This window comes from Aspergillus welwitschiae (genome assembly GCF_003344945.1).
Source record: "Aspergillus welwitschiae strain CBS 139.54b unplaced genomic scaffold BDQ94scaffold_12, whole genome shotgun sequence".
Classification (NCBI taxonomy): domain Eukaryota; kingdom Fungi; phylum Ascomycota; class Eurotiomycetes; order Eurotiales; family Aspergillaceae; genus Aspergillus; species Aspergillus welwitschiae.
The window spans coordinates 297634-318498 of NW_020798706.1; the positions used below are offsets into that span (position 1 = coordinate 297634).

The 20865-nt window shown below is 52.5% G+C and overlaps 10 protein-coding genes across 10 annotated transcripts; 6 read left to right on the plus strand and 4 right to left on the minus strand.

Annotated features, from left to right (window-relative positions):
* Nucleotides 1-566: 566 nt before the first annotated feature.
* On the plus strand, nucleotides 567-3456 carry BDQ94DRAFT_158870 (mitochondrial 37S ribosomal bS1m domain-containing protein; the record flags this gene model as incomplete). Its single annotated transcript, XM_026769008.1, has 6 exons — nucleotides 567-588; nucleotides 652-703; nucleotides 759-891; nucleotides 979-1269; nucleotides 1330-1828; nucleotides 2099-3456. 6 exons carry the CDS (start codon nucleotides 567-569, stop codon nucleotides 3454-3456), a joined length of 2355 nt encoding a protein of 784 aa, XP_026627449.1.
* A 501-nt stretch (nucleotides 3457-3957) lies between these two features.
* On the plus strand, nucleotides 3958-4600 carry BDQ94DRAFT_169374 (40S ribosomal protein eS17; the record flags this gene model as incomplete). Its single annotated transcript, XM_026771280.1, has 4 exons — nucleotides 3958-3978; nucleotides 4051-4176; nucleotides 4263-4460; nucleotides 4526-4600. 4 exons carry the CDS (start codon nucleotides 3958-3960, stop codon nucleotides 4598-4600), a joined length of 420 nt encoding a protein of 139 aa, XP_026627450.1.
* Nucleotides 4601-4883: 283 nt separating this feature from the next.
* Nucleotides 4884-6415, minus strand: BDQ94DRAFT_19492 (Rtr1/RPAP2 family protein phosphatase). The gene has a single exon (XM_026775186.1). The coding sequence runs from the start codon at nucleotides 6003-6005 to the stop codon at nucleotides 5004-5006; it is 1002 nt and encodes a 333-aa protein (XP_026627451.1). The 5' UTR covers nucleotides 6006-6415; the 3' UTR covers nucleotides 4884-5003.
* Nucleotides 6416-6644: 229 nt separating this feature from the next.
* Nucleotides 6645-11138, plus strand: BDQ94DRAFT_19495 (SH3 domain protein). Its single transcript, XM_026775187.1, has 3 exons — nucleotides 6645-8895; nucleotides 8955-9050; nucleotides 9104-11138. The coding sequence occupies exons 1-3, from the start codon at nucleotides 7140-7142 to the stop codon at nucleotides 10900-10902; spliced, it is 3651 nt and encodes a 1216-aa protein (XP_026627452.1). The 5' UTR covers nucleotides 6645-7139; the 3' UTR covers nucleotides 10903-11138.
* Nucleotides 11139-11300: 162 nt separating this feature from the next.
* cwc25 (U2-type spliceosomal complex subunit CWC25) lies at nucleotides 11301-12838 on the plus strand. Its single transcript, XM_026765837.1, has 2 exons — nucleotides 11301-11413; nucleotides 11494-12838. The coding sequence occupies exons 1-2, from the start codon at nucleotides 11388-11390 to the stop codon at nucleotides 12695-12697; spliced, it is 1230 nt and encodes a 409-aa protein (XP_026627453.1). The 5' UTR covers nucleotides 11301-11387; the 3' UTR covers nucleotides 12698-12838.
* Nucleotides 12839-12867: 29 nt separating this feature from the next.
* Nucleotides 12868-15589, minus strand: BDQ94DRAFT_19510 (putative AP-2 adaptor complex subunit beta). The gene is made up of 5 exons (XM_026775188.1): nucleotides 15156-15589; nucleotides 15013-15088; nucleotides 14594-14958; nucleotides 14116-14544; nucleotides 12868-14065 (listed from the first exon to the last, which is right to left on the minus strand). Exons 1-5 carry the CDS (start codon nucleotides 15401-15403, stop codon nucleotides 13039-13041), a joined length of 2145 nt encoding a protein of 714 aa, XP_026627454.1. The 5' UTR covers nucleotides 15404-15589; the 3' UTR covers nucleotides 12868-13038.
* A 96-nt stretch (nucleotides 15590-15685) lies between these two features.
* BDQ94DRAFT_141462 (ER membrane protein complex subunit 4) lies at nucleotides 15686-17233 on the plus strand. Its single transcript, XM_026765838.1, has 4 exons — nucleotides 15686-15919; nucleotides 15987-16427; nucleotides 16511-16863; nucleotides 16949-17233. The coding sequence occupies exons 2-4, from the start codon at nucleotides 16296-16298 to the stop codon at nucleotides 17022-17024; spliced, it is 561 nt and encodes a 186-aa protein (XP_026627455.1). The 5' UTR covers nucleotides 15686-15919; nucleotides 15987-16295; the 3' UTR covers nucleotides 17025-17233.
* A 1-nt stretch (nucleotide 17234) lies between these two features.
* On the minus strand, nucleotides 17235-19145 carry bna5-1 (kynureninase). Its single transcript, XM_026765839.1, has 4 exons — nucleotides 18833-19145; nucleotides 18425-18768; nucleotides 17885-18368; nucleotides 17235-17832 (listed from the first exon to the last, which is right to left on the minus strand). The coding sequence occupies exons 1-4, from the start codon at nucleotides 19020-19022 to the stop codon at nucleotides 17390-17392; spliced, it is 1461 nt and encodes a 486-aa protein (XP_026627456.1). The 5' UTR covers nucleotides 19023-19145; the 3' UTR covers nucleotides 17235-17389.
* Nucleotides 19146-19316: 171 nt separating this feature from the next.
* BDQ94DRAFT_141467 (uncharacterized protein) lies at nucleotides 19317-20058 on the minus strand. The gene has a single exon (XM_026765840.1). The coding sequence runs from the start codon at nucleotides 19771-19773 to the stop codon at nucleotides 19348-19350; it is 426 nt and encodes a 141-aa protein (XP_026627457.1). The 5' UTR covers nucleotides 19774-20058; the 3' UTR covers nucleotides 19317-19347.
* Nucleotides 19942-20631, plus strand: BDQ94DRAFT_141468 (HesB/IscA family protein). The gene has a single exon (XM_026765841.1). The coding sequence runs from the start codon at nucleotides 20279-20281 to the stop codon at nucleotides 20531-20533; it is 255 nt and encodes an 84-aa protein (XP_026627458.1). The 5' UTR covers nucleotides 19942-20278; the 3' UTR covers nucleotides 20534-20631.
* The last annotated feature ends 234 nt before the right edge of the window (nucleotides 20632-20865 follow it).

A 20865-nucleotide genomic window follows, 5' to 3' on the forward strand; every position in this document is an offset into this window, starting at 1 on the left:
CCTTATTTTAGCACGATATGCAGCCCGATCACTGGATATTCGCGTTATCTAGTGTCGAATGGCGTAAGTTGCTGTCTTCTATGACAACATTCGAGACCGCAGGGTAACTAGCTCCCTTTCGGGCCGGGGAGGGTATGCCGTTAGTAGATAGTGGATAAGGGACACGAGCATCATCCACCTTCCCGGGGGTCCTCGGCAGTCTTGATAGCCAGCGCCTGCCGTGACTGGATCGGTAGTAGCCATGAGATGATGAGGCCAGCTAGAATAATCACCTAACTGGCTTACACAATGTCGGAGTTAACCATGCAACATTAGTGCCATAATTCCGTTCTCCTGGGATTTGTAATCGAGGCGGGAGCCTATCACATCCCCACGATAATGGCGACAGTGGACCTCGGTGGGGGATATGACGGTTCAAGTTGAGGAGGGGTAGCAATCCGGAGTAAGTATAAAGGCAATGGCGTGCTGCCATACTTCTCCGAGTAGAATACTGAACCAGACCCATCTAAGTGCCCCTGTATACGAACTCAGCCTTCAATTGACTCACCCGTATAAATATAGCAACCATGCCCAAGGTTCTCTTGAGTGGTAAGTATCATGATCTACAAACCCTCAGAGATGGTTTTCAATGGAGCTAACCAGTTTCTGTAGGAGGCAGTGGCTTCATTGCTGCTCACATCGTTGACATTCTGCTCGCGCATGGGTAGGCGTCAATGGCTCAGCTTGCTCCTATAACAACACTGACCTGGCCACCACAGCTTCGACACCGTTGTCACCGTGAGGTCCGAGGAGAAGGGCCAAAGGATTCTAGAGGCTCATCCAAACACGCCGAAAGAAAAGCTTTCCTACGTTATTGTCAAGAATGTCGCGGCAGAGGGTGCCTTTGATGAAGTACGGCTTCCTATTGTGTCCACCTATTCCCTGATACTTCCGTGGATGTTGCTTGCCACGTTCGAAACTAAATCAATGTTCGTGTAGGCCGTCAAATCTGACCCACCATTTGACTATGTCCTGCATACTGCATCGCCCTTTCACCACAATGTTCAAGATCCAGTGAAAGACTTTTTGGACCCCGCCATCAAGGGAACAACCGGTATACTGAAGGCAATCAAGGCCTATGCTCCAACGGTGAAGAGGGTCGTTATCACTTCCTCATTCGCAGCGATTGTCAATGCCAAGAAGCACCCTGAATCGTACAGCGAGAAGAATTGGAACCCGGTAACTTGGGAGGAAGCCCTGGATGCCTCCAATACCTACCGTGCGAGCAAGGTATGTGAAGAGCCCTATGCTTTGGACTTACTTAGAATGATATCTGACCCATTTGTGCAGACATTTGCAGAAAAGGCAGCCTGGGACTTTGTAGAAAAGGAGAAGCCAAACTTCGACATTGCGACTATCAACCCGCCTTTTGTGTTCGGGCCTGTTGTGCACTACCTTAACTCACTAGACGCCATCAACACTTCGAACCAGAAAGTTAGTAACCTGATTCAGGGAAAGTGGAAGGACGCTATTCCTCCATCCGGCACGTTCCTCTGGGTAGATGTACGCGATGTTGCACTTGCGCATGTCAGGGCTATAGAGGTCCCAGAGGCCGGTGGTCAGCGTTTCTTTGTCACCGCCGGCTATTACTCCAACAAAGAGATTGCAGACATAGTACGAGAAACGCTCCCTGAACTTGAAGATAAATTCCCCCCGAAGGGCTCTTCGAGTGATTTGCCAGCGGACATCTACAGCTACGACAACAAGAGATCCGTGGAAGTTTTGGGCATCCAATACCGGACGTTGAAACAGTCCATTGCTGACACGGCTAAGTCACTTTCGTCTATTGGTGTCTGATGTGATATACGGAGATTATATGTATAGATCTAGAACACACAGGACAAATAAGAGCAAGTTAGATAGAACCAAGACGATACTTGCAAATGCAGTGCTACTATTCGTTGGAATAAGAAAGAGGCTGCACAAGATGTGGTTGTAGTTTCCCGTATCACGTGGCTTGGCGCGCCTTGAGCATTGCAACCAAGTTTTCTCCAGCTTTCTCCGGAGATAGAACAAGACCGCAAAACACCACATTGCCCAATGTCCGCCATGGCAACAGCCAGGCTATCTCCGACAGCGAACTTGCTGCGGAAGTCTCGCCTTTTCGCCCTTCCACAGGCTCTGACGCCACCCCAGACTCCGCCAACCTCGAAAAGTGTCAACGAATCCGAGACCGCAACCCTTCCTCATCCTATCCGAGCGTCCATTGTCACACCGTCGTCGTCTCTTTCCAGGGGTGACTGGGGTTTGAAGAGACCTCTTCCCGCTAAATCGACGTCCGAAAAATCTTCCAGGCCCGTGGTCAGAATCAATGCACTCGATACCTTCGAACACATCACGGACTTCGAGTCCGCGGCCGATCATACGGTGACCCTAGAGAAATTCCAGGAGCTTAACATGCCGGTTTCGCTCCCCGCAAGAGTCACGTACGGAACCAGCATCATTCCCAGACACCAGAGTCCCTTCGAATCGCATGTCGACAACACACATACTAGCGAAGGCCTGAAGGAGCCCGGCGCTAGACAATTCAGGCATTCCGGGCCCTGGCTTGCCGGGCAGACGGAGGCCGAGTTCCAGGCATATTTGAAGAAGGTCCGGAAGAACAAGCCAGAGATCCTACAGAAGCTTCGTGAATACTTCGTCGCCAAGCGCGAAGCCGAGCAAAGGAAGCAAGCTCAAGATAACGGCCAGGATCTGGCAACTCTCCGACCTGTCCAGATCACCGACGAAGAATTCCAGGGCTACCTGAAGAAACTCCGCACAGATCCGTTCTCACTAGGCCCTGTCGTCTTCGAGCTTCTGGATCTGCCGTCTCCTCCGGCTGTACCGAGCAGCCGACTCAACAACCCATACTACCAGTCCCCCGGCAGCAAGCTTTCTTCCGCGGAGTATGTCGCATCCGGACCACCAAGGACGCATCCCTCGGCTGGTCTGTCTTACACAAGATCACACGCTTTGATCTACAATCACCCCAAGTATGGACCTCAGGCCCACCAACGCCCAGTGGAGGCACGTATCTTGCGCCCCAGAGGACGGAAGGGCAAGAACACGAAGGCCATTGCAGGTGTGGCTGGTATTGCCGTGGAAGACTTGAATACTGTCACCTTTACCGAGCAGGACTCTCCGGCCGGCCTTGCCTACTTTGACGCCTCTATCCCCGGTGGTGCTAAGTACTGGGCCACCCCTATCCGGGCCTTTGTCGACTCGGAAGGCAAGATTGGCCTGGCTTCTTACCGCGCTAGCGCTACTGCTAAAGCCCCTTACGGAATCGATAGCCAGAAGAAGCCCGGATCTTACAGCATCTCTGACGTGGCTCGCGGCGACCAGCGCGTGGTCCCGAGACTGGATAGACAGCGGAACGCCGCAGCGGAGACTGAGGAGGTTGCGCGTAACCTCATGAAGAGCCTTGGCTCCTAGAATACTGGTGTTTCAGTCCCAAGCAATTTTTGTCTCATGTGTCAGACATGTTCTATCTTCCACTTAGAGAGCTTTGCTGTATGATTAGGTTTTTGGATGGTAAATGTATAGTTATTTTCGCACTTGTTCTCATTTGTTTGTGATATAAGCCGGCTACATCTCATTCTAAGTATAAATTAAATTGCAATTTCAAAGACGTCTCAGTAATACAGATCACTATAAACCTGGTTTTGCCATACCGTAAGGCAACAGCCATCTTCATAACTAACTAGTCCGTTACATATGAAATACATAAATAGCGCTTAATAATCCAGCACAACGTCCGACCGCGTTGACAAGAGAGCTCACGTGACAGCAGATAGGGCATCCACATCAGGGTAGATACGCATCACATGACCCGCACATCCTAAGCGAGGGACGGGTAAGTTGAAGGAGCAAAAGACATCAGAACATCTTGGACGGTTTTTCGAACATCCATCCAGCCAGCAACAAACCGCCAAAATGGGTCGCGTCCGTACCAAGGTGAGCATACACGACCGCAATAATGGAGGAAAGAAAGAATATCAATTCTAACGAAAATGCGCGCCACAATAGACAGTCAAGCGTTCCGCTAAGGTCGTTATCGAGCGTTACTACCCCAAGTTGACGCTCGACTTCGAGACCAACAAGCGTATCTGCGATGAGATCGCTATCATTGCCTCCAAGCGTCTCCGCAACAAGGTTAGTGATTACCCTTTTTTTTTTTCTCCCGGAAATTCCGGATATAATGGTCAAATGGCAATATACTAATATGGAATTGGATATAGATCGCTGGTTACACCACCCACCTTATGAAGCGTATCCAGCGTGGCCCTGTCCGCGGTATCTCCTTCAAGCTCCAGGAGGAGGAGCGTGAGCGCAAGGATCAGTACGTTCCTGAGGTCTCCGCTCTGGATGTTTCCCAGACCGAGTCCGGCCAGCTCGACGTCGACTCTGAGACCAAGGACCTGCTCAAGAGCATGGGCGTAAGTTTTCCCTTATAGAGTTCCCATTCATGATTTATATCATGTCTAACTCGATCGTGCTTTAGTTCGACAACCTCAAGGTCAACGTCATCCCCGTCTCCCAGCAGCAGGCTCAGGAGCGCCCCCGCCGCTACCGGTAGATCATTGCGCCGTTGAACGGAAAATGAAAAAGTTCTGATTGTCTTCGGTCGATCCATGGCGTTTCCCATGCTTGTTCTGGTTGGCTCACCCGCTATCGATTTAGCTTAGAGACAGCTCGGATGAGAAATGAACACGAATTCTGTCAAACAAGGTGTCGCTGATTCCCCTGATGGGGATGATGCTTGATTGCCAATTTTATTCCCTCCTCGTCTGGTCTTACGACCGGATTCTCGTAGGAGATTCTACGGGGACGGCTGTCTGTTGGTGACATGCCGGACTACGGAGAGTCGATCGTAGACTTGACAGTGGTAAGCCATTGATTTGGTTCTTATCTGACATGCTATCTTATCGGGGTATCAACCTTTGTTCAAAACGCCTCATAATGCCATGCGCGAAAGCATCTTAGTTCTCATGAGGGACATATCCTTCGATGGAACCTCCCTTCTCGTCTCCAGGACGCATCTGCGGTGCTCTAGCTGGTCCGCGGGGGTTATCGTTCTCTTGGACTTGAATATTCACTCTGCCAGTATAGAGGGCAGGATGCACATCTCCTCGTTCCATGGCCAGTTCTCGTGAACGACTCTCGTCGCGAACAGAGAGCCGTGCAATATCATCTGCCATATCGCCAGGACCTTGTAGTTTCTCCAGGTGCATGCTGTCCAGCTGGCCAGCAACGTCGCGGATAGAGACGGGGTCTCTCATTTTGCCCTTGCCTTCTTTCGCCCTGGCCTCTTCCAGCAGGACAAGATGTTTGCCACGCGCATCGTCGGCCCTTCGCTCCCACACTGGTTCCTCAGCCAGCTGTACTCGTATGTACATGGCTCTTTCGGCACACTCATTCGAACACCACATCTCGAGCTTCTCTTTCGGAACGATGTCCATTTCGCGCCCGCGGCCACCCCGCCCACTTCCCTTCGCACCCCATGTTATGCGAAAAGAGCCTCTGCCATCTTCTTTGCGACGCTCTCGAGGACATAGCCCGTAGCCACAGAGACCCTCGATATTCCTCTCCTCAATCAAGTTGTCGTAGTCGGCGGGTTGAAAGGGGACTAAGGCGGATTTGAACTCCCGAACATCGTCGGGGGAGGGTGACGCAGGATCTGCTGAACGGGAGGACGGAAGTTCAACCAGTCTCAGAATGCGGTCGAGAATCAGGACCTCCGTGTCCTTCTGGGCCTGGATTTGATTCGCATGATGTAAGGCAATAGCTAAATGGCGCGGATCGACATCTGTCCGGTTTGCAATTGAGCTAGGTAGTGGTTGTTGTTGTTGAGACATTTGAAGGGGGTTAGAGGGTGACGCCCGATGGTTTGGGGCGGAATTGGAGGGGCCAGACGCAGCGGTCGCTGCGTGGATCGAAGGAAGAGAGGTCTTCAAAATTGGATTAGGCCGTCCAGAGGACATTCCAGCGAATATTCCCGAGGGAACAGGTCAAAAGGCGGGATAAATATCAAATCTGCGTCACTTGTTGGTGGAGGAAAAGTAGTGGTGAAATGGATGGAAGGTTGGATGGATGAGACAGAGTTCCAAGGTTGTTCGGGTCGGCAGGAGGCAAAAACCCCGGATTCAAGACGGCAGCTACGGATAGTAACAAGGAAGGGTCTTTATGTAGGGAAAGGCAGGTCCAACAACTATACGTGATGGTGCATGCATGATTGATTAAGGGGAGGGGAAATAGAAGCTGCATTAGGCACGCCACCAGTAGATTATAGTATAGTGACTATCTAGCTACATTCCTGTGTAGATAGCGATGATGTACCACCCGGGTTAATTCCACGGCCCTCAGGCAGCTGTTCCATCGTATGTTTTGTTGGCTTTTTGGTGTCTGACGGGCTGTTCAATCTTATTAGCTGCCGATCGCCGCGGGAGTGGAGCAAGTGTCCCGCCAGGCAAGAAGAAGTTGTGAAGTGTTCAGTTACTCTGGTCGTTGTGTCGTAGTACTTGTTAGTACGTAGTGGTCGTAGTCGTAGTGCTCAGTGCCTCTTTGCTTCTCCGTCCCTCCTCTTTCCCTCTTCCCTCTTCCTCCTCACTCTCCAGTTCCCTCCCTCCCTTTCCAACACCGCCCACATCACCAACCCCCCATCCCACTCCTTCCTTTTGTCTTCCCTACCCTTGTGCATTAATTTCCTATATTCTCCGTCTCTGTGGACATTGTTGTCTTTAACTTGCAGTAAGTCTTCCTATTCTTCTTTCTTCTTATTCACCTCCCCTCCTCCACCTCCCCTCCCCCCCCCTTGCGGTGTTTCCGATCTCCGGAGGTACTAAAAGCTCAGACTACGTCAGTCAAGTCCAGCAGGCTGACATATTATTATTGTTATTTTTGCTCCCTCCAAAGCATACCGGCTTACCTTCCCACCCCGCTGTTAAGCATATCTGCACATGTCTGTCTGCATTAGACGCTTTCCAGTCTAGTGCTCCACTACCTGCAATTATTATTGTTTTGCCGTGTCATTTGCATTCCGCCAGCCTCCCACTCGCTCCGCTCCCCATTCTATCACCCCCCACCACGTCCGCTTTGACAGCGTCTCGACTTGCCAGATGTCCAGTCCGCCGTTCACAGTCAAAGCGGTCTTCGAATACGCTTCGGACCACGATGACGACCTTAATTTTGCCATCGGTCAGGTTGTAACCGTGACGGCGGTGGAAGACGAGGAATGGTACTTTGGTGAGTATACCGACGAGTCGGGGCACAAGCGAGAGGGTATATTCCCCAAGAACTTCGTGGAAAGATATGAACCTCCGGCTCCTCCGCGGCCGACACGCCCGAGTCGACCGAAGAGAGAACCAGACGTTGCGCCGCCTCCTCCGGAGCCCGCTGTTGCTGTCGAGCCCCCTACGACCCAGCCCCCGCGCTCATTAGAACCCGAAGTGGAGGACACACCTGCAGCTGTGCCCCAACCTCCTCAATCGCCGCCTCCTGCGTTGGCATCACCAACCCGTGAGCTTCCCTCTTCCCCGAAGCCAGCACCTGTCCCGGCATCTGTCCCGGCATCTGTCCCGGCACCTGCCTCGGTCCCTCAGCCCCCTGCAAATGACATCAGCGAACCGGCTCCCAAACCCTCGTCCAAGCCCCCACCTCCCGCCGTTGCGGAGAAGCCGACTGGGTCATCGTTCAGGGATCGCATTGCTGCTTTCAACAAACCCGCAGCACCCCCAATTGCACCCTTCAAGCCGGGTGGCCTGAGCGCCCAAAACACTTCCTTCGTCAAGAAGCCGTTCGTTGCAGCACCTCCCAGTAGAGATGCATACGTACCCCCGCCCCGTGAAGCTCCCCGCAAGATCTACAGAAGGGAGGAAGATCCTGAGGTCCAAGAACGTCTGGCGAGGGAGCCGCCCGTTTCCGAGACTCGGCCGCTGTCGAGTGGAGGCACAGAGGAAGGTGCGGAGGAGCAGCCCAAGCCGACTAGCTTGAAGGAGCGGATTGCTCTCTTGCAGAAACAGCAGATGGAGCAAGCTGCTCGTCACGCTGAAGCTGCCCAGAAGAAGGACAAGCCCAAGCGCCCTCCTCCCAAGAAGCGCACCGAGTCTCACGAAGAAGCCCTGCCTGTGGAAGAGCCGACCCCCGAGAACGCTCCATCTGGCGAGCCTGAGAGAGACCACAGTGTTGAGACGGTGAAAGGTAGTCACCCGCCTGCCCCACAAGCAGCTATGCCTCCCCCGCCAGTGCGGGAGCTCGTCAGCGATACCAACGATGCCGATGATTCAGCCGCCGCTGATACAGAAGATGCGGAGGAGACGTCTACGAGCAAGGAAGACTATGACGAGCGTGCCCGTGCGGAGGTTCAGCACGAAGCTCAAGCTGAATCTCGGCAGTTGGAGAAAGCCGAAGAACGCGAAGCTCAGGTTGATGAAGGTGCAGAAGAGGACGAGGAAGGAGAGGAAGAGGAAGAGGAAGAGATAGACCCCGAAGTCAAGCGCAAGATGGAGCTTCGCGAAAGAATGGCCAAGATGAGCGGTGGAATGGGTATGATGGGCTTCTTCGGGCCTCCTGGTGGCATGCCTCGTCCAGCCGCAGCTCCTCGCAAGCCGAAGGCACCTGTGGAAGCCGAGAGACCCAGCGGGGAGCATGAACGATCCGGCCCAGCTACTGCCCCTCCAGTGCCGATCATGGCTCTGCCGGGGATGAACGTGGCCAAGCCTGCTGTCACCCCAAGCGTGGAGAAGGAGGAGGAAGAGGCTCAGACGAGTCCTGTGACAGAGAAGCATCCTCCGCACGAGGTCGCCGATGTCGAAGATGTTGTTGAGGAAGAACCGCCTCGGCGTACATCCACCGACAGGCCACCTGCGCCCTTGGGTATGAACGAAAATTATTTATGATCCTAGTATACCTTACTAACTAGTCTCTCTTTACAGAGCGCTCGGCTCCGCCCCCTCCGCCACTCGAAACACGGCCAGTTCCACCTCCTGTCCCTCACGATGCGCCTCTGTCTCCTCCCCCTGTTCCCGGACGTGAGTTTCTCATGGTATCAATGTCCTTTGCCGCACATGCTAACTTGGAACAGATCAAGCCACCCCTAAGGGCGTTGCTCCTGCTGACACAGGCGACGAATCGGACGATGAGCTCTCCTTGCACACTAGAAATCTCTCCCTGAACGCTGCGGCAGCCGATCAGTCTCCAAGCCAGCCTGTTCCTGCTCCTCCGCTCCCCGATCATCTAGACTCTCGCCGCTCGTCAACGTACGATGTCACATCTCCGAAATCACCCACTCTTCCGGCAGATAAGAGACTCAGTCGTCCTCCGCCTCCCATTCCAGGCAACCCACCCGTCCCGGCTCAAAGTCGACCAGCTCCACCACCACCGCCCGCCAATATTCGCCGGAGGTCAACTGCCGATAGTCGAACCAGTGTGACTTCACAGTCTCGCCAAGCGGGCGAAGAGGTAGAGGGCGAGGTCACCGAGTATGACGGCGACTACGACACTGATATTGCATCCGGTGCCAAGTTCAAGGACGCACTGAAAGCTCATGGGCGTGATTCAAGCTTCGACGAAGGGACGACGACCGACGACCATTCACTTCAATCTCCTCGAAGCCCGCCACAGACTCGTCTTCCGCCTCCCCCTCCCCCGACTGCCCCTAGGGCAGTCCCTCCTCCACCCCCAATCCAGCCTCCTAAGAGTGCGGGTAGGGCCTCTATAGATTCCCCTCGCGGACCCCCTCCTCCGCCCCCCCACCGAGAGTTGTCTTTCGGAGGCGATGACGATGAGTACGATCCGTACCGTTACAATGCTCCGCAACATGGACTGCCTACCCCAAGGGGGCCCCCACCTGTTCCCGCTGGGCCGCCACAGCTACCGCCTGTGATCCCTTCCCAGCCTGCAGAGGAAGAACCGGAGGAGCTCTATGAAGCTTCTCCAGTGCAATCACACCCCGAGTCAACTTTCTCGCAGTCTGAGAAGAGAACCTCGATGGCGCCCCCGCCCCCCACATTACCCCCACCCACACCACGTAGCAACCGTGCATCGCTCGATGTCCCCAGAGCGCAGCCTAGCATGAGGCGTTCTATGGATGTCAGCCGTCCGTCCGTGGACCAAGGCTTCATCGCCATGGACGTAGACCTGGCAGAGAATACGCTCTGGTGGACGCAGCACAATACTCCCCCTCCCGTGTTTCAGAACCGCAAGGACATATTGCTTGAGTTTGAGGAGTCCAGTTCTTCCAAGAGAGGTGGCAAGACCATGGTAACCAAAGACATCTACGTTCTTTTCATGGACCATTCGCAAACGGTGATTACGGTCAACTTCGACGCTCGGAATCCCACGGACGTTGCCTTTGAGCAGCGCCACGAGGCTCCTCCTATCCAGCCTCGCCAGGATCAACTTGAGAACGCACATCTGCAGATCGGCACTCACATTGCCTCCACGGCCAATTCCGTTCAGAACACTACCGTTACGGACGGCACTCCGTTTGGCCTCGTCCAGCACGTGCTTAGTCCCTTGTCGGATGCCCTTAAGCCGGTTGGCACACGCGCGTATGGCGCTTTGGTCTACTCGAATCTAGCCAATGCTTCTGTGCAGCAGAACGATGAGATTCGCGCCGGTGATATTGTCAGCTTCCGCAACGCACGCTTCCAGGGACATCGCGGCACGATGCACCAGAAGTACAGTGCGGAAGTGGGCAAGCCTGATCACGTGGCCATTGTGGTTGACTGGGACGGAACCAAGAAGAAGATCCGTGCTTGGGAGCAGGGCCGTGAAAGCAAGAAGGTCAAGATGGAGAGCTTCAAGCTCAACGACCTCCGCAGTGGTGAATGCAAGGTGTGGCGAGTGATGCCGCGGAGCTATGTGGGCTGGGAGAAATAAGTACAGTATGAAGAGAAGTGAAGTGCTGTGAAGGGTTGAGATGAGCAGAGACGAGTAAATGATTTGATTCTGGTATATCTAATGCCGCTGGTACATGGACCGCAGGCGGACAAACCTCGATTGCCTCTGTGATATGTTAACTAACATTCTTGTTGTATGTACCTATTGATGTTATCCATATGTGCTTAATTTGTCATTCGTTTACTGCATAGTGCGAATACATCTTTTATGTAAAGTCCATTTGCTGTAGACCATAGAAACAATCACCGTTCGAACGTAGGTAGTAGTAAGTATATTAATGCCTCAGGCACAAGACGGCAAATCAGGCAGCGGCAGTGAGTGAGTGGCAATACAATACTTCCTCATCGGGAATTCACCTCCATCCATCACCTCTCACACCTACCTCTTTCTTCCTCATCCACCCATCCACACCCCAGTCCACATACACAGAACAACCAGCTGGCCACCCAGCCTCCCCTAACAAAATGGGCGGCGACCTCAACTTGAAGAAGTAAACCTATCCCCCTCCCCCCAACCCTCCTCTCCTCTCTGTCCCCCATCCGCGCTAACGCGATACCACTCCCAAAACAGATCATGGCACCCCTCCCTCCTCCGAAACCAAGAGCGCGTATGGGCAGAAGAAAAACGCGCGCTGGAAGAGCGCAAACGCATCGACCAGCTCCGGCGCGAGCGCGACGAAGAGCGGCAAATCCAAGAACTCCAGCGGCTACAAGAAGGGTCCGGGAAACCGAAGCAGATCCAGCGCGTGGACTGGATGTATCAGGAGCCTGGGGCCGGAGGAGCAGGTGGAGGAATGTACGCGGAGGAAATGGAGGGGTATCTTCTGGGGAAGAGACGGATCGATGGCGTTCTGTTGAAGAAGGATGGTGGTGGGACGGAGGGGTTGAAGAAGGGGGCGGAGTTTAATGCGACGCTTGGAGGTGGTGGTGCGGTGGCGCAGGCAAATCCCAGAGATACTATGGCCAAGGTGTTGGCGGATCCGCTGTTGGAGATTAGGAAGAGGGAGCAGGCGGCGTTGGAGGGGATGGTTAGGGAGGAGGTTAGGAAGGGATCTTCTTCAAAGGGAGAGAAGAGGGATAGGGATAGGGATGGTCATAGGGAGAGGAGGAGGGAGAGAGAGAGGAGGCATCGGTCGAGGTCGCCGGAGAGGAGGCGGAGAGATACACATGATCGGGATGATAGGAGGAGTGAGAGGGATCATAGAAGAGAGAGGGACAGTGATCGGGACTACCATCGCTCTAGCAGACATCGGGATCATCGAGATCGTGAAGACCGGTATGACCGGCGAGAGTCGCGACAGGATCGATCCCCTGCGGATCGCCATCACTCTGACAGACGGCGAGCCGATGATCGGAGAGAAAGCGATGGGCACAGAGATTCTCGAGACAGAGACCGTGAGCGTGATCGCAGAGACCGAGACCGATCCAGTCGCTACCACCAAGATAAGAGAGACTATCGTCCTCGAGACAGAGATACATACACCCGCGACAAGCCCAGCCCCGAAGAAGCAGAGCAGAAGCGCAAGCAGCAAGAGGAAGAACGACAGCGCAAGCTAGCAGAGATGCAAGCGAACGCGAGCGAGATGGAAGATGCTCGTCGACAGCGCATTGCGGAGGTCACTGCGATGGAAGAGAAGCAGCATGAAGAAGATGAGAAGCATCGCTCGGAGAAGGGTCGCTTTGTGTCTGGGCTGCATAAACAGCTTCAGGAGGATAGTCTCGATGAGCGGATTAAGCGCAGTCGGGGTGGGTTGGCTCGTATGGATGGGGATTAATTACTATGCTAGTCCATCTTCACCATGATTATTGTTGGGTTCGTATGGTGATAATGGGATGCTGTGCTCTGGAAGCACAACATTGATGCAGTCATACAGTTATCATCATGCTTATGCTCGACATGCTATCGATGTATCACATACCACGGTCTTATCTTATTATTCATGCCCTAACAATGCATAATTACCTACATATCCAATAGAAACAGAAGAACAATCAAGGACAGAAAAAGAGTACATCACAAGTCCCTGCCTGCGAATTGATAAACCGCTCCAAAAAATTAAGAACCTATCTAGCAGGAAGAAAAATAATAGAAGCACAGAATGTTACACTGATACAATCACAGCAACAACAACTCACCCGTGGCTGCTCCACCCGCCAGCTGCGGCTGATACACCTGCTGCTGGTTCTGAGTAACAACATATTGCGTCTGGGGAGCACCGCCACCGCCAACACCGCCGTCTTCACGACCGCCCAGGTCCAGCGCAGCCATTTGCTGAGTACCAACACTATTGAAGTAGCTGTCGGCAGCGTTGACGGCCGCGTTCATGTCGGCGGGGGCAGATGCGCTGGCTGCCATGGCGGCGGTTGGGCTGTTGGATTGCGACGGAGCAGGGAATTGCCAGACAGCATTGCCGGGTTCTTCCTTGGGTTTCTGCAGCGCAGGGCTGTACTGTAAGCGTCTCGTGCGTGCGGAGCGGAAAACTTGTTGAACGGGTTTCAGGTACACGGTAGCGAGAGTGCCGACGTTGAGGCAGAGCTCCTCGAGGGTGCGGGAGTCGAGTTTCTCGCTTTCGGCGCTGATGGGGGGTTTCTCGCCCATGACGATCTGCTTCGCGGTCTTGGGGTCGGTGGATAGCAGACGCCAGTACATGTAGCCTCTGTCGCGGAGGTCAGGGTCGTCGGTTTCTTCGGTGCACCATTTGAGCACCTGGGGGACAAGCTGTTGGCCCTTGGTAGGACGTTGGATGAAGAACTTGACAGTGGCTGTGAGAAGGGCAAGTTGGACTTCAACGGTCTCATCGTGGAATGTGGCCAGGTAGTCCTGCAGGAGGCCGTCGGAGTTCTCTATGCGGTCGGCGTACTGGCCAATGATCCAGATGATGGCAGCCTTGGCTTCGGGTTCGTCGAGCTCGTCGATGTTCTGAATCACGTTGCCGATAATGTTCTCGTATTGGTTGGGGTACTTGCGGAAGATGTTACGGATAACAACCGTCGCCTCCTGGACGATGTAGGGAATCTTCGCGTTGACCAGTTCCAGCAGGGTGTCGATGCATTGTTTTGCGGCGGACTCGATCTTAATGGCGAGCTTTCCAATGGCACGCACTGCCTTGCGCACGAAGTGAACATCGATCTCGGTCGCATACCTATGGAACTGTTAGTGACTAGGGCCAGAGGAAGAGAGGGACCAACGTACTCTCTGAGTTCTGCAAGAACCACGGAAATGTTCTCCTTGGTGGTTAGCATGAAGATCAACTCCAGCTTGGTGACTTTGACGTAGATCGGATCGTTGTAGTTACAGAAGAAGCAGCGGATATCGTTGCGGAGCACTTCGGGCCTCTTCTGCAGGATAAGGATGGCATTTCGGAGGGCCAGATACTGTACTTCTGGTGGTTTGGAGAGAAGAGTGACAAGGGGTGGTGATAGCTTCTTCGCAAGGGAGGTGACATGTCTTTCGTCGGCAATGTAGTTCATGAGGTAGAGGATAACGCGGATAGAAGTCAGGACAACGGCAGAGTTGGAGTGTGACAGGCGAGGGGCTATTCGCTCTGCCAACAACAGTGATTCTGCGGAGTCTTGAGGGACGTAGGACATCAAAGCCTCGAGGATGTAAGACTGGCCCCATCTACGCAACGTCAGTAACCTGCAGCAAACACAAGAGCACGGCCACATACTCAGAGCAGTCTGGTAAGATCGAAACGAGCTTCGAGGCACTGGTGTAGTCGATAGTCAGAGAGATCGATTCACTGCGACCCCAAATGTCCACCAAGGACGCCAGGACGCTAGAAACCACCGTAGGGTTTTCATCCTTGAGCATGCTGTTCAACCGATCAATCAGATCTGACGCCTCGACCATCTTCTTATCGTGCTCGTAGAGCTTCGCGACGCAGAAAGCGGCGGTCTTCCGCACGTACGGATCCATATCGCTCATCAGTCGCTTAACCGGTTGCACCGTCGCTTCGACAAACTCGCGGACATGGATGTAGGAGATGGTCCGTAGTGCCAGGGCACGCACCAGGGGATTTGAGTCCTCCATATCCTAGATGGTTCGGGTTAGCAATCACATCCCCCAAGCGTAAAGGATGACACCCACATCGATGAGGAACGGCAAGGCTTTGAGCGCAACCTCGGGTTTCGCTCTCGAGTAATTGACCAGGAACAGAAAGCACCTGTAGTGAGACAAACTCTTAGTCCCCATACAACAAGATGCGATACAGTATCTTCTGGCAGACGTACATCTTTTTGATTTCCAAGCTGGGCAAGTTCATGCAACCAATCACGTCGGGAAACAAAGCAACCATATCATTATTGCTCATGGTCATATTAGCGACGATTTTCTTGAGCGCGATCTTCTTGGCCGAGTGGTTCTTGTCTTTCTTCCCCCCACTGTTCAACTCCTGTCGCAACTCGGCGACTTTGCCCTGTTTGGAACGAGAAAATGGTGAGCCATATTGCGCCGTATAAGGAACCACGCTGAGGAACATAATAATGCAAGGATGTAGTCCGAACTAGGGGGATATTTGGGGTATTTGGGGGCCAGCCAGGAGGAGGGGATTCGGGGGAAGCAGCATAAGGAGCATAGCGAACAAGTTCCCCCGCAGAAGGGAAAGACAAAGCCAGCGCTGGCTCATGTGAACAAGGCGAGCAGCATGAGGGGAAGCGGCGGGAAGATAAGCACACGCCAAAGGGCTCTTGCACGCCATGTATGGATGGTCCGATTGAGCGGCAGGAAGGAGAGCAGTGCCAATGCACATTAAGTACTCACCCTGGCGAACAACTTCGCATCTCCCCCGCTGGAACTCATGGTGCAGGCTCACGATCCTCCAATCCTCTGATCCAAGTCTGCTATCACGTAAAATCGCAAGTGATCTCGTCTTAATGTCGTCAAGGGAAGCCGTTCACGGGCGTCGAAGAGCTTCAAGGGGAACACGATCGGTGGACTAGTTGGCTGGTTGGTCTGCTGCTCCGAAGCTTCAATGCATCGGAGGGGGGCAGACTAGATTCGTTAGCGTGACTGGCACAGGGGGAAATAAGTCTTTTCGAGAGCGCGATATTGTACTTACCTAGTCTCAATCAAAATAACCCCGGGTCCTCTCTGTCCCTGATGATCGTAAATTCCAAACCGACGTCGACTGGACCAACTTTGGAGAGGCAGCGTGAGAATCAGGAGTGGATCGGGCGCCGCCAACTCCGCGCTGGTGGAGAAATCCATCCATCGATTCCGGCCGGATCATCGTCACTCTAATCGCTCCCTCCTCATCTCCAAGCTCGGGCTGGCTTGTGGCATCATCCTTTTCTCTACCTCTCTATCGCGTCATATCTCCCAGGCACGAGGAAGTTAATTACTGAGAGTACTTTCGACTCTCACAGTTCATCATGGCTTCTCTGCCCCCTCCACCGCCGCCGCAATGGGTGGTGAGAATGAACACCCCCATGCCACGCCCATCCAAAGAGGCTGCCAGCATCCCTGATCCTCCAGGCTTTTCCAGAAAAATTGCTGGCAAGAATGTATGTCTTCTTCATCAATTACTATGCTCATCCCCTCTCCTGCACTCCAGCTCATACTAACGCGACATTTGCATCCAATCCAGAACCGCGCCCAACAGTCCTCAACCACCTCCGCTCCGTCCAAACCCATTGAAACCGATACCCTGAAGCTCAAGAAGGCATGGGAAATTGCCCTCGCCCCCTCAAAGCAGATCCCCATGAACGCGATCATGATGTACATGTCCGGAAACAGTCTACAGATCTTCAGTATCATGATGGTGTTTATGCTGTTCAAGGGCCCCATCCAGGGCCTGATCAATACCAACACGGTGTTCGCCAAGTTCGATACCGAGGGCACGCGTGGGAAGCTTCTCGGCGTGAAGGCGATCTATGTCGTTATGCAACTGGTGCTGTTGTGTTTGGGAATTTGGAAGGTTAATGCGATGGGACTTTTACCGTACGTGATCTCCGTGTCTTGTTCTCGTCTTCCGCATGGAAATGCGCTTGGTTGGATATTGTTCATTGCTAATACATTGCGACAGGACCACAAGATCGGATTGGCTGGCTTGGGAGTCAGAACGGCAACCGTTGGAGCGTGCTTATTTTGCTTTTGGATGATTGAGATGACTGTTCAGGATGAGTGTATGTTCGATGCTGTGTTAACTAAGAAATACGAAGCTATAGTCATCTGGAAGAAAGCTGCCATGATAATTGGATATGGTAAGGCTGGCACGACTAATGTCGTCTTCGATATTATATATCTTTATCATATAGGATGGGCAGTATCATATGGTGCTTCAAATTTCCAACCTAAAAGTAACAGGTACTACTATGTTCTGTATGTTGGGTACTACTATGTAGATTCATTCATATCTGTCTAGTGTCCTAGCTAATAGTTAATACTAACGTTATATATCCAAGATGGCATATAAGGAAGAAACCAATCCGGACTTGGCAAGCCAATATACTTATCTCTCCGCTAATTATTTTCGTGATTTCAAGGCCTTCTGACAGGCTTCAAAGAAGATCTGGCAAAACTCCCACACCTCCGTGTACGTGTTGTACAGAGGTGCCGGTGCAACTCTGATGACGTCGGGCTTCCTTTCGTCGACTACAACCCCGTGTTCTTCTAGTGTCTCCAAGACGCTATCCAAAAGACCCGGTTCCAATAGCAAACTGAGTTGTGCACCACGTTCTGCTGGGTTCGAAGGTGTAATGATGGAGAAAGGTCGCTTCCCAGTGGGGAAGTCTGCAGGATAGTTCAGAAGGAGATGCTCCAAGTAGCCAGTGGCGTTCAAGGACTTTTGTCGGATTTCAGCCATTGACGTCCGATTGAACAACTCAAGTGACGCCACAACCGCATTCATATCCAGAACGGAAGGATTGGATAGCTGGAATCCTGCAGCACCTGTCTGCGGAAGGAAGTCTGCGGTCCTCAGTTAGTGACTGAGGTAAACAGTATTAGAAAAAAAGCCTACTGTTGTTCATAAGGAAGCGAGTCTTCTTGTCGCCTCCCCACCAACCTGAGAGGCGCGGACGAAATGGCTCCTCATCACTGCCAACCTTGTCCATATCGACTCGGCCATGTCTCTCATGCACGAACAAAGCTGCCATCCCACCCGGACCACTGTTGAGGTACTTGTAATTGCACCATGCAGCAAAATCTACATTCCAGTCGTGCAAGCGCAGGTCAACATTGCCTGCTGCATGCGCACAGTCCCAGCCAACGAGGATCCCCTTGGATTGGGCATGCGCGGTAATCTTCTCGATATCGAAGTACTGTCCTGTATAGAACTGAATACCAGAAAGGAGCACAAGCGCTGTGCTTGAGGCATGTTCATCAATAACCCGGAGGATTTGCTCCGTTCGCAGAATCGGCTTCAAGCGATCTTCCGGCTCGATGAGAACCATGGCATCCTCTGGGCGAAGATTGTGGTGGCGAATTTGTGACTCGATAGCGTACTATACTCAATGAATTAAGTGCTTGCTCTTCAAATAATCGTCGAATCTGAACCTACATGGTCACTTGGGAACGCCTTTCCTTCCAAGATAATTTTATACCTCTCCTGGGTCGGGCGGTAGAAGCTCGCCATCAAGAAGTGTAGGTTCGCCGTCAGCGTGCCCATGACTGCCACTTCACTTTCCAAAGCTCCCACAATTGGCGCCATGAGCTTCGCACCCGCGTCATCGACGTCAACAAATGGTGGAAGCAATTGGTCCTCGTGCGGGAGAAAATGTCCAGTTACGCCCTTGATAGCCCATGTTCGTAGGTAATAATCAATGTACTTGCGGGCATTGCGAGGCTGAACGCCCAATGAGTTTCCACAGAGATATATACACCTGGGGTCAGACTCATCCTTGGCTTAATGGGAGGACAATTGGTTAGTGACACCAAGACAATATAATAATGACGCTACGACACGTACAACTATCGTCAATTGCTAAAGTTTTCCTTTTCAGATCAACTTTAGAGGGTATAATAAATTCCTTTCGGAAATCACGCAAAGGGTCCTGTGCATCCAGAGACTCTGCATATTCCCTGGTGAAGGCATTGCTATCAGTCTTGTAAGAAAGCGGGGAGCTGACGCTCGATTCATGTCCAAGTTGAGAACTCATGATTCACAATCTCCCTCGGTATGACGGGAGTACTATGCACTGGCGAAGAGAAATAAAATGAATATATCCAAAACCCTCGTCTACTATACAACCATAGGCAACATCAGAGAAGAAGAAGCTACAGTCAATGGAACTGTCAAGCAAAACCAAAGAAGTTCCCCGCGATTATCTCGATTCTGCCGCTTCTTGCCGGTCCCCGATCGACCAATGGCGTCATCCCGAACCCTCTGACTAACGACAATAATACCTACTTTTCGATGGCTGCTCCGAGCCTCCGATCATATTATCAATCCAATCTTCATTCTCTTTCACCAAAAGCTCTCCTTCAGTCGCCTTTCCTAACACCTACTCTCCCCTCTATGACGACAAACATGTCCCGTCCGATCCTCTCAACAGCCGCCCGCCGGATCTCTCGCTCCCATTCTCCTCGCACCGCGGTTTCTGCACTTTCCCCGGCAACGTTGCCGACATTGAGCTTCTCCGCATCTTTCTGCGATACCGTTTCCCAGCGATCCACGCTCCGGCCTAGATTCCTTTGCCCCCGGGCGAGCTCGTCATCATCACGATCAGTATTCCGCTTTGACGCTTTCGGACAACGCTCTTCCTTTTCTACTACGAGCATCCGGCCAGCTACCAAGGTGCTACAAAACCCGAGAGTTGATGAAGATGGGAAGGACTTGTTGATCAATATCTCGCCGAGGGCTGCGGAGGTACGTTGAAACAACCTTCCTTTTTCTATCCCCGCATACATATACTGTACATTTCCAAAGGAGGATTGCGAAAATGTGGCGATGGTACGGCTTGAGTTGAGTTCAGAGAGCGAAACGGAGTCAGGCGCATTGGCAACAAATGCGCCGGATCACCGGAGCTAGTTTACTGTCAGCCACAATATAAGCCCTTTGAAGTATGAAACAAGTACATACGACCACAGGGTGTGGAGAACAGGGCTTCCCGTCCGCTCAGCCGTACTTAAGCCACACGCCGGGAGGTTAGTAGTTGGGTGGGTGACCACCAGCGAATCCCTTCTGTTGTATGTTTTTGCAATTTTTTCCCTCCTCCGGAGGGAACAATATTACTTTTTAGCTCTTTAACTCGCTGAAGTGACCTTGTTAAACCACAAACTAACATGTCTTCAACAGCGTCTTCGCGAAATAACAGACCCCTCTTCATCCCCCTCCATCACTAAAGAAGAAAACCCCTACCACCATCTCCGCATCACCGTCACAAGCGGTGGATGCCATGGATTCCAATATCTGATGTCCCTGGAGGCCGCATCCAAGATCGATGCGGAGGAAGATACTATCTTCGCAGCCGAGCCTGAGGAAGGTGAGGCGGAGGCAGCGGGCGCCGGCGAAGCTAAAGTAGTTATGGACGAGCCATCGCTGGAGCTTCTTTCGGGCAGTACGGTGGATTATACGATGGAGTTGATTGGAAGTCAGTTTAAGATTGTGGATAACCCGCGCGCGACGAGTAACTGTGGATGCGGGACGAGTTTTGATGTTCAGGACTGAATGAGGACCTAGCTAGATAGGTATCATTCCTGGACCCAACTTCAACTGTATATGTGTATCATACTAGAATATGAGATAGAGTAATGCTATACCCCCACGCCTTGCTTCTTCTTATTTACTATAGATATTTTGTGGAAAACATATGCTTAAGTCATCATCTATTTCATCATGCAGATTCTACATCCCTGTCTGTCCTCTGCTAGCTAAGACACAAACAGCTCGATGCACACAGACCAGACCGTGTCGAACCGGAAGCAAAACCAAACACAAGCATAATGGGATACGCCTTGAACATTTCCTCAAATATGAAACAAAAAGGAAATAAAGAATTC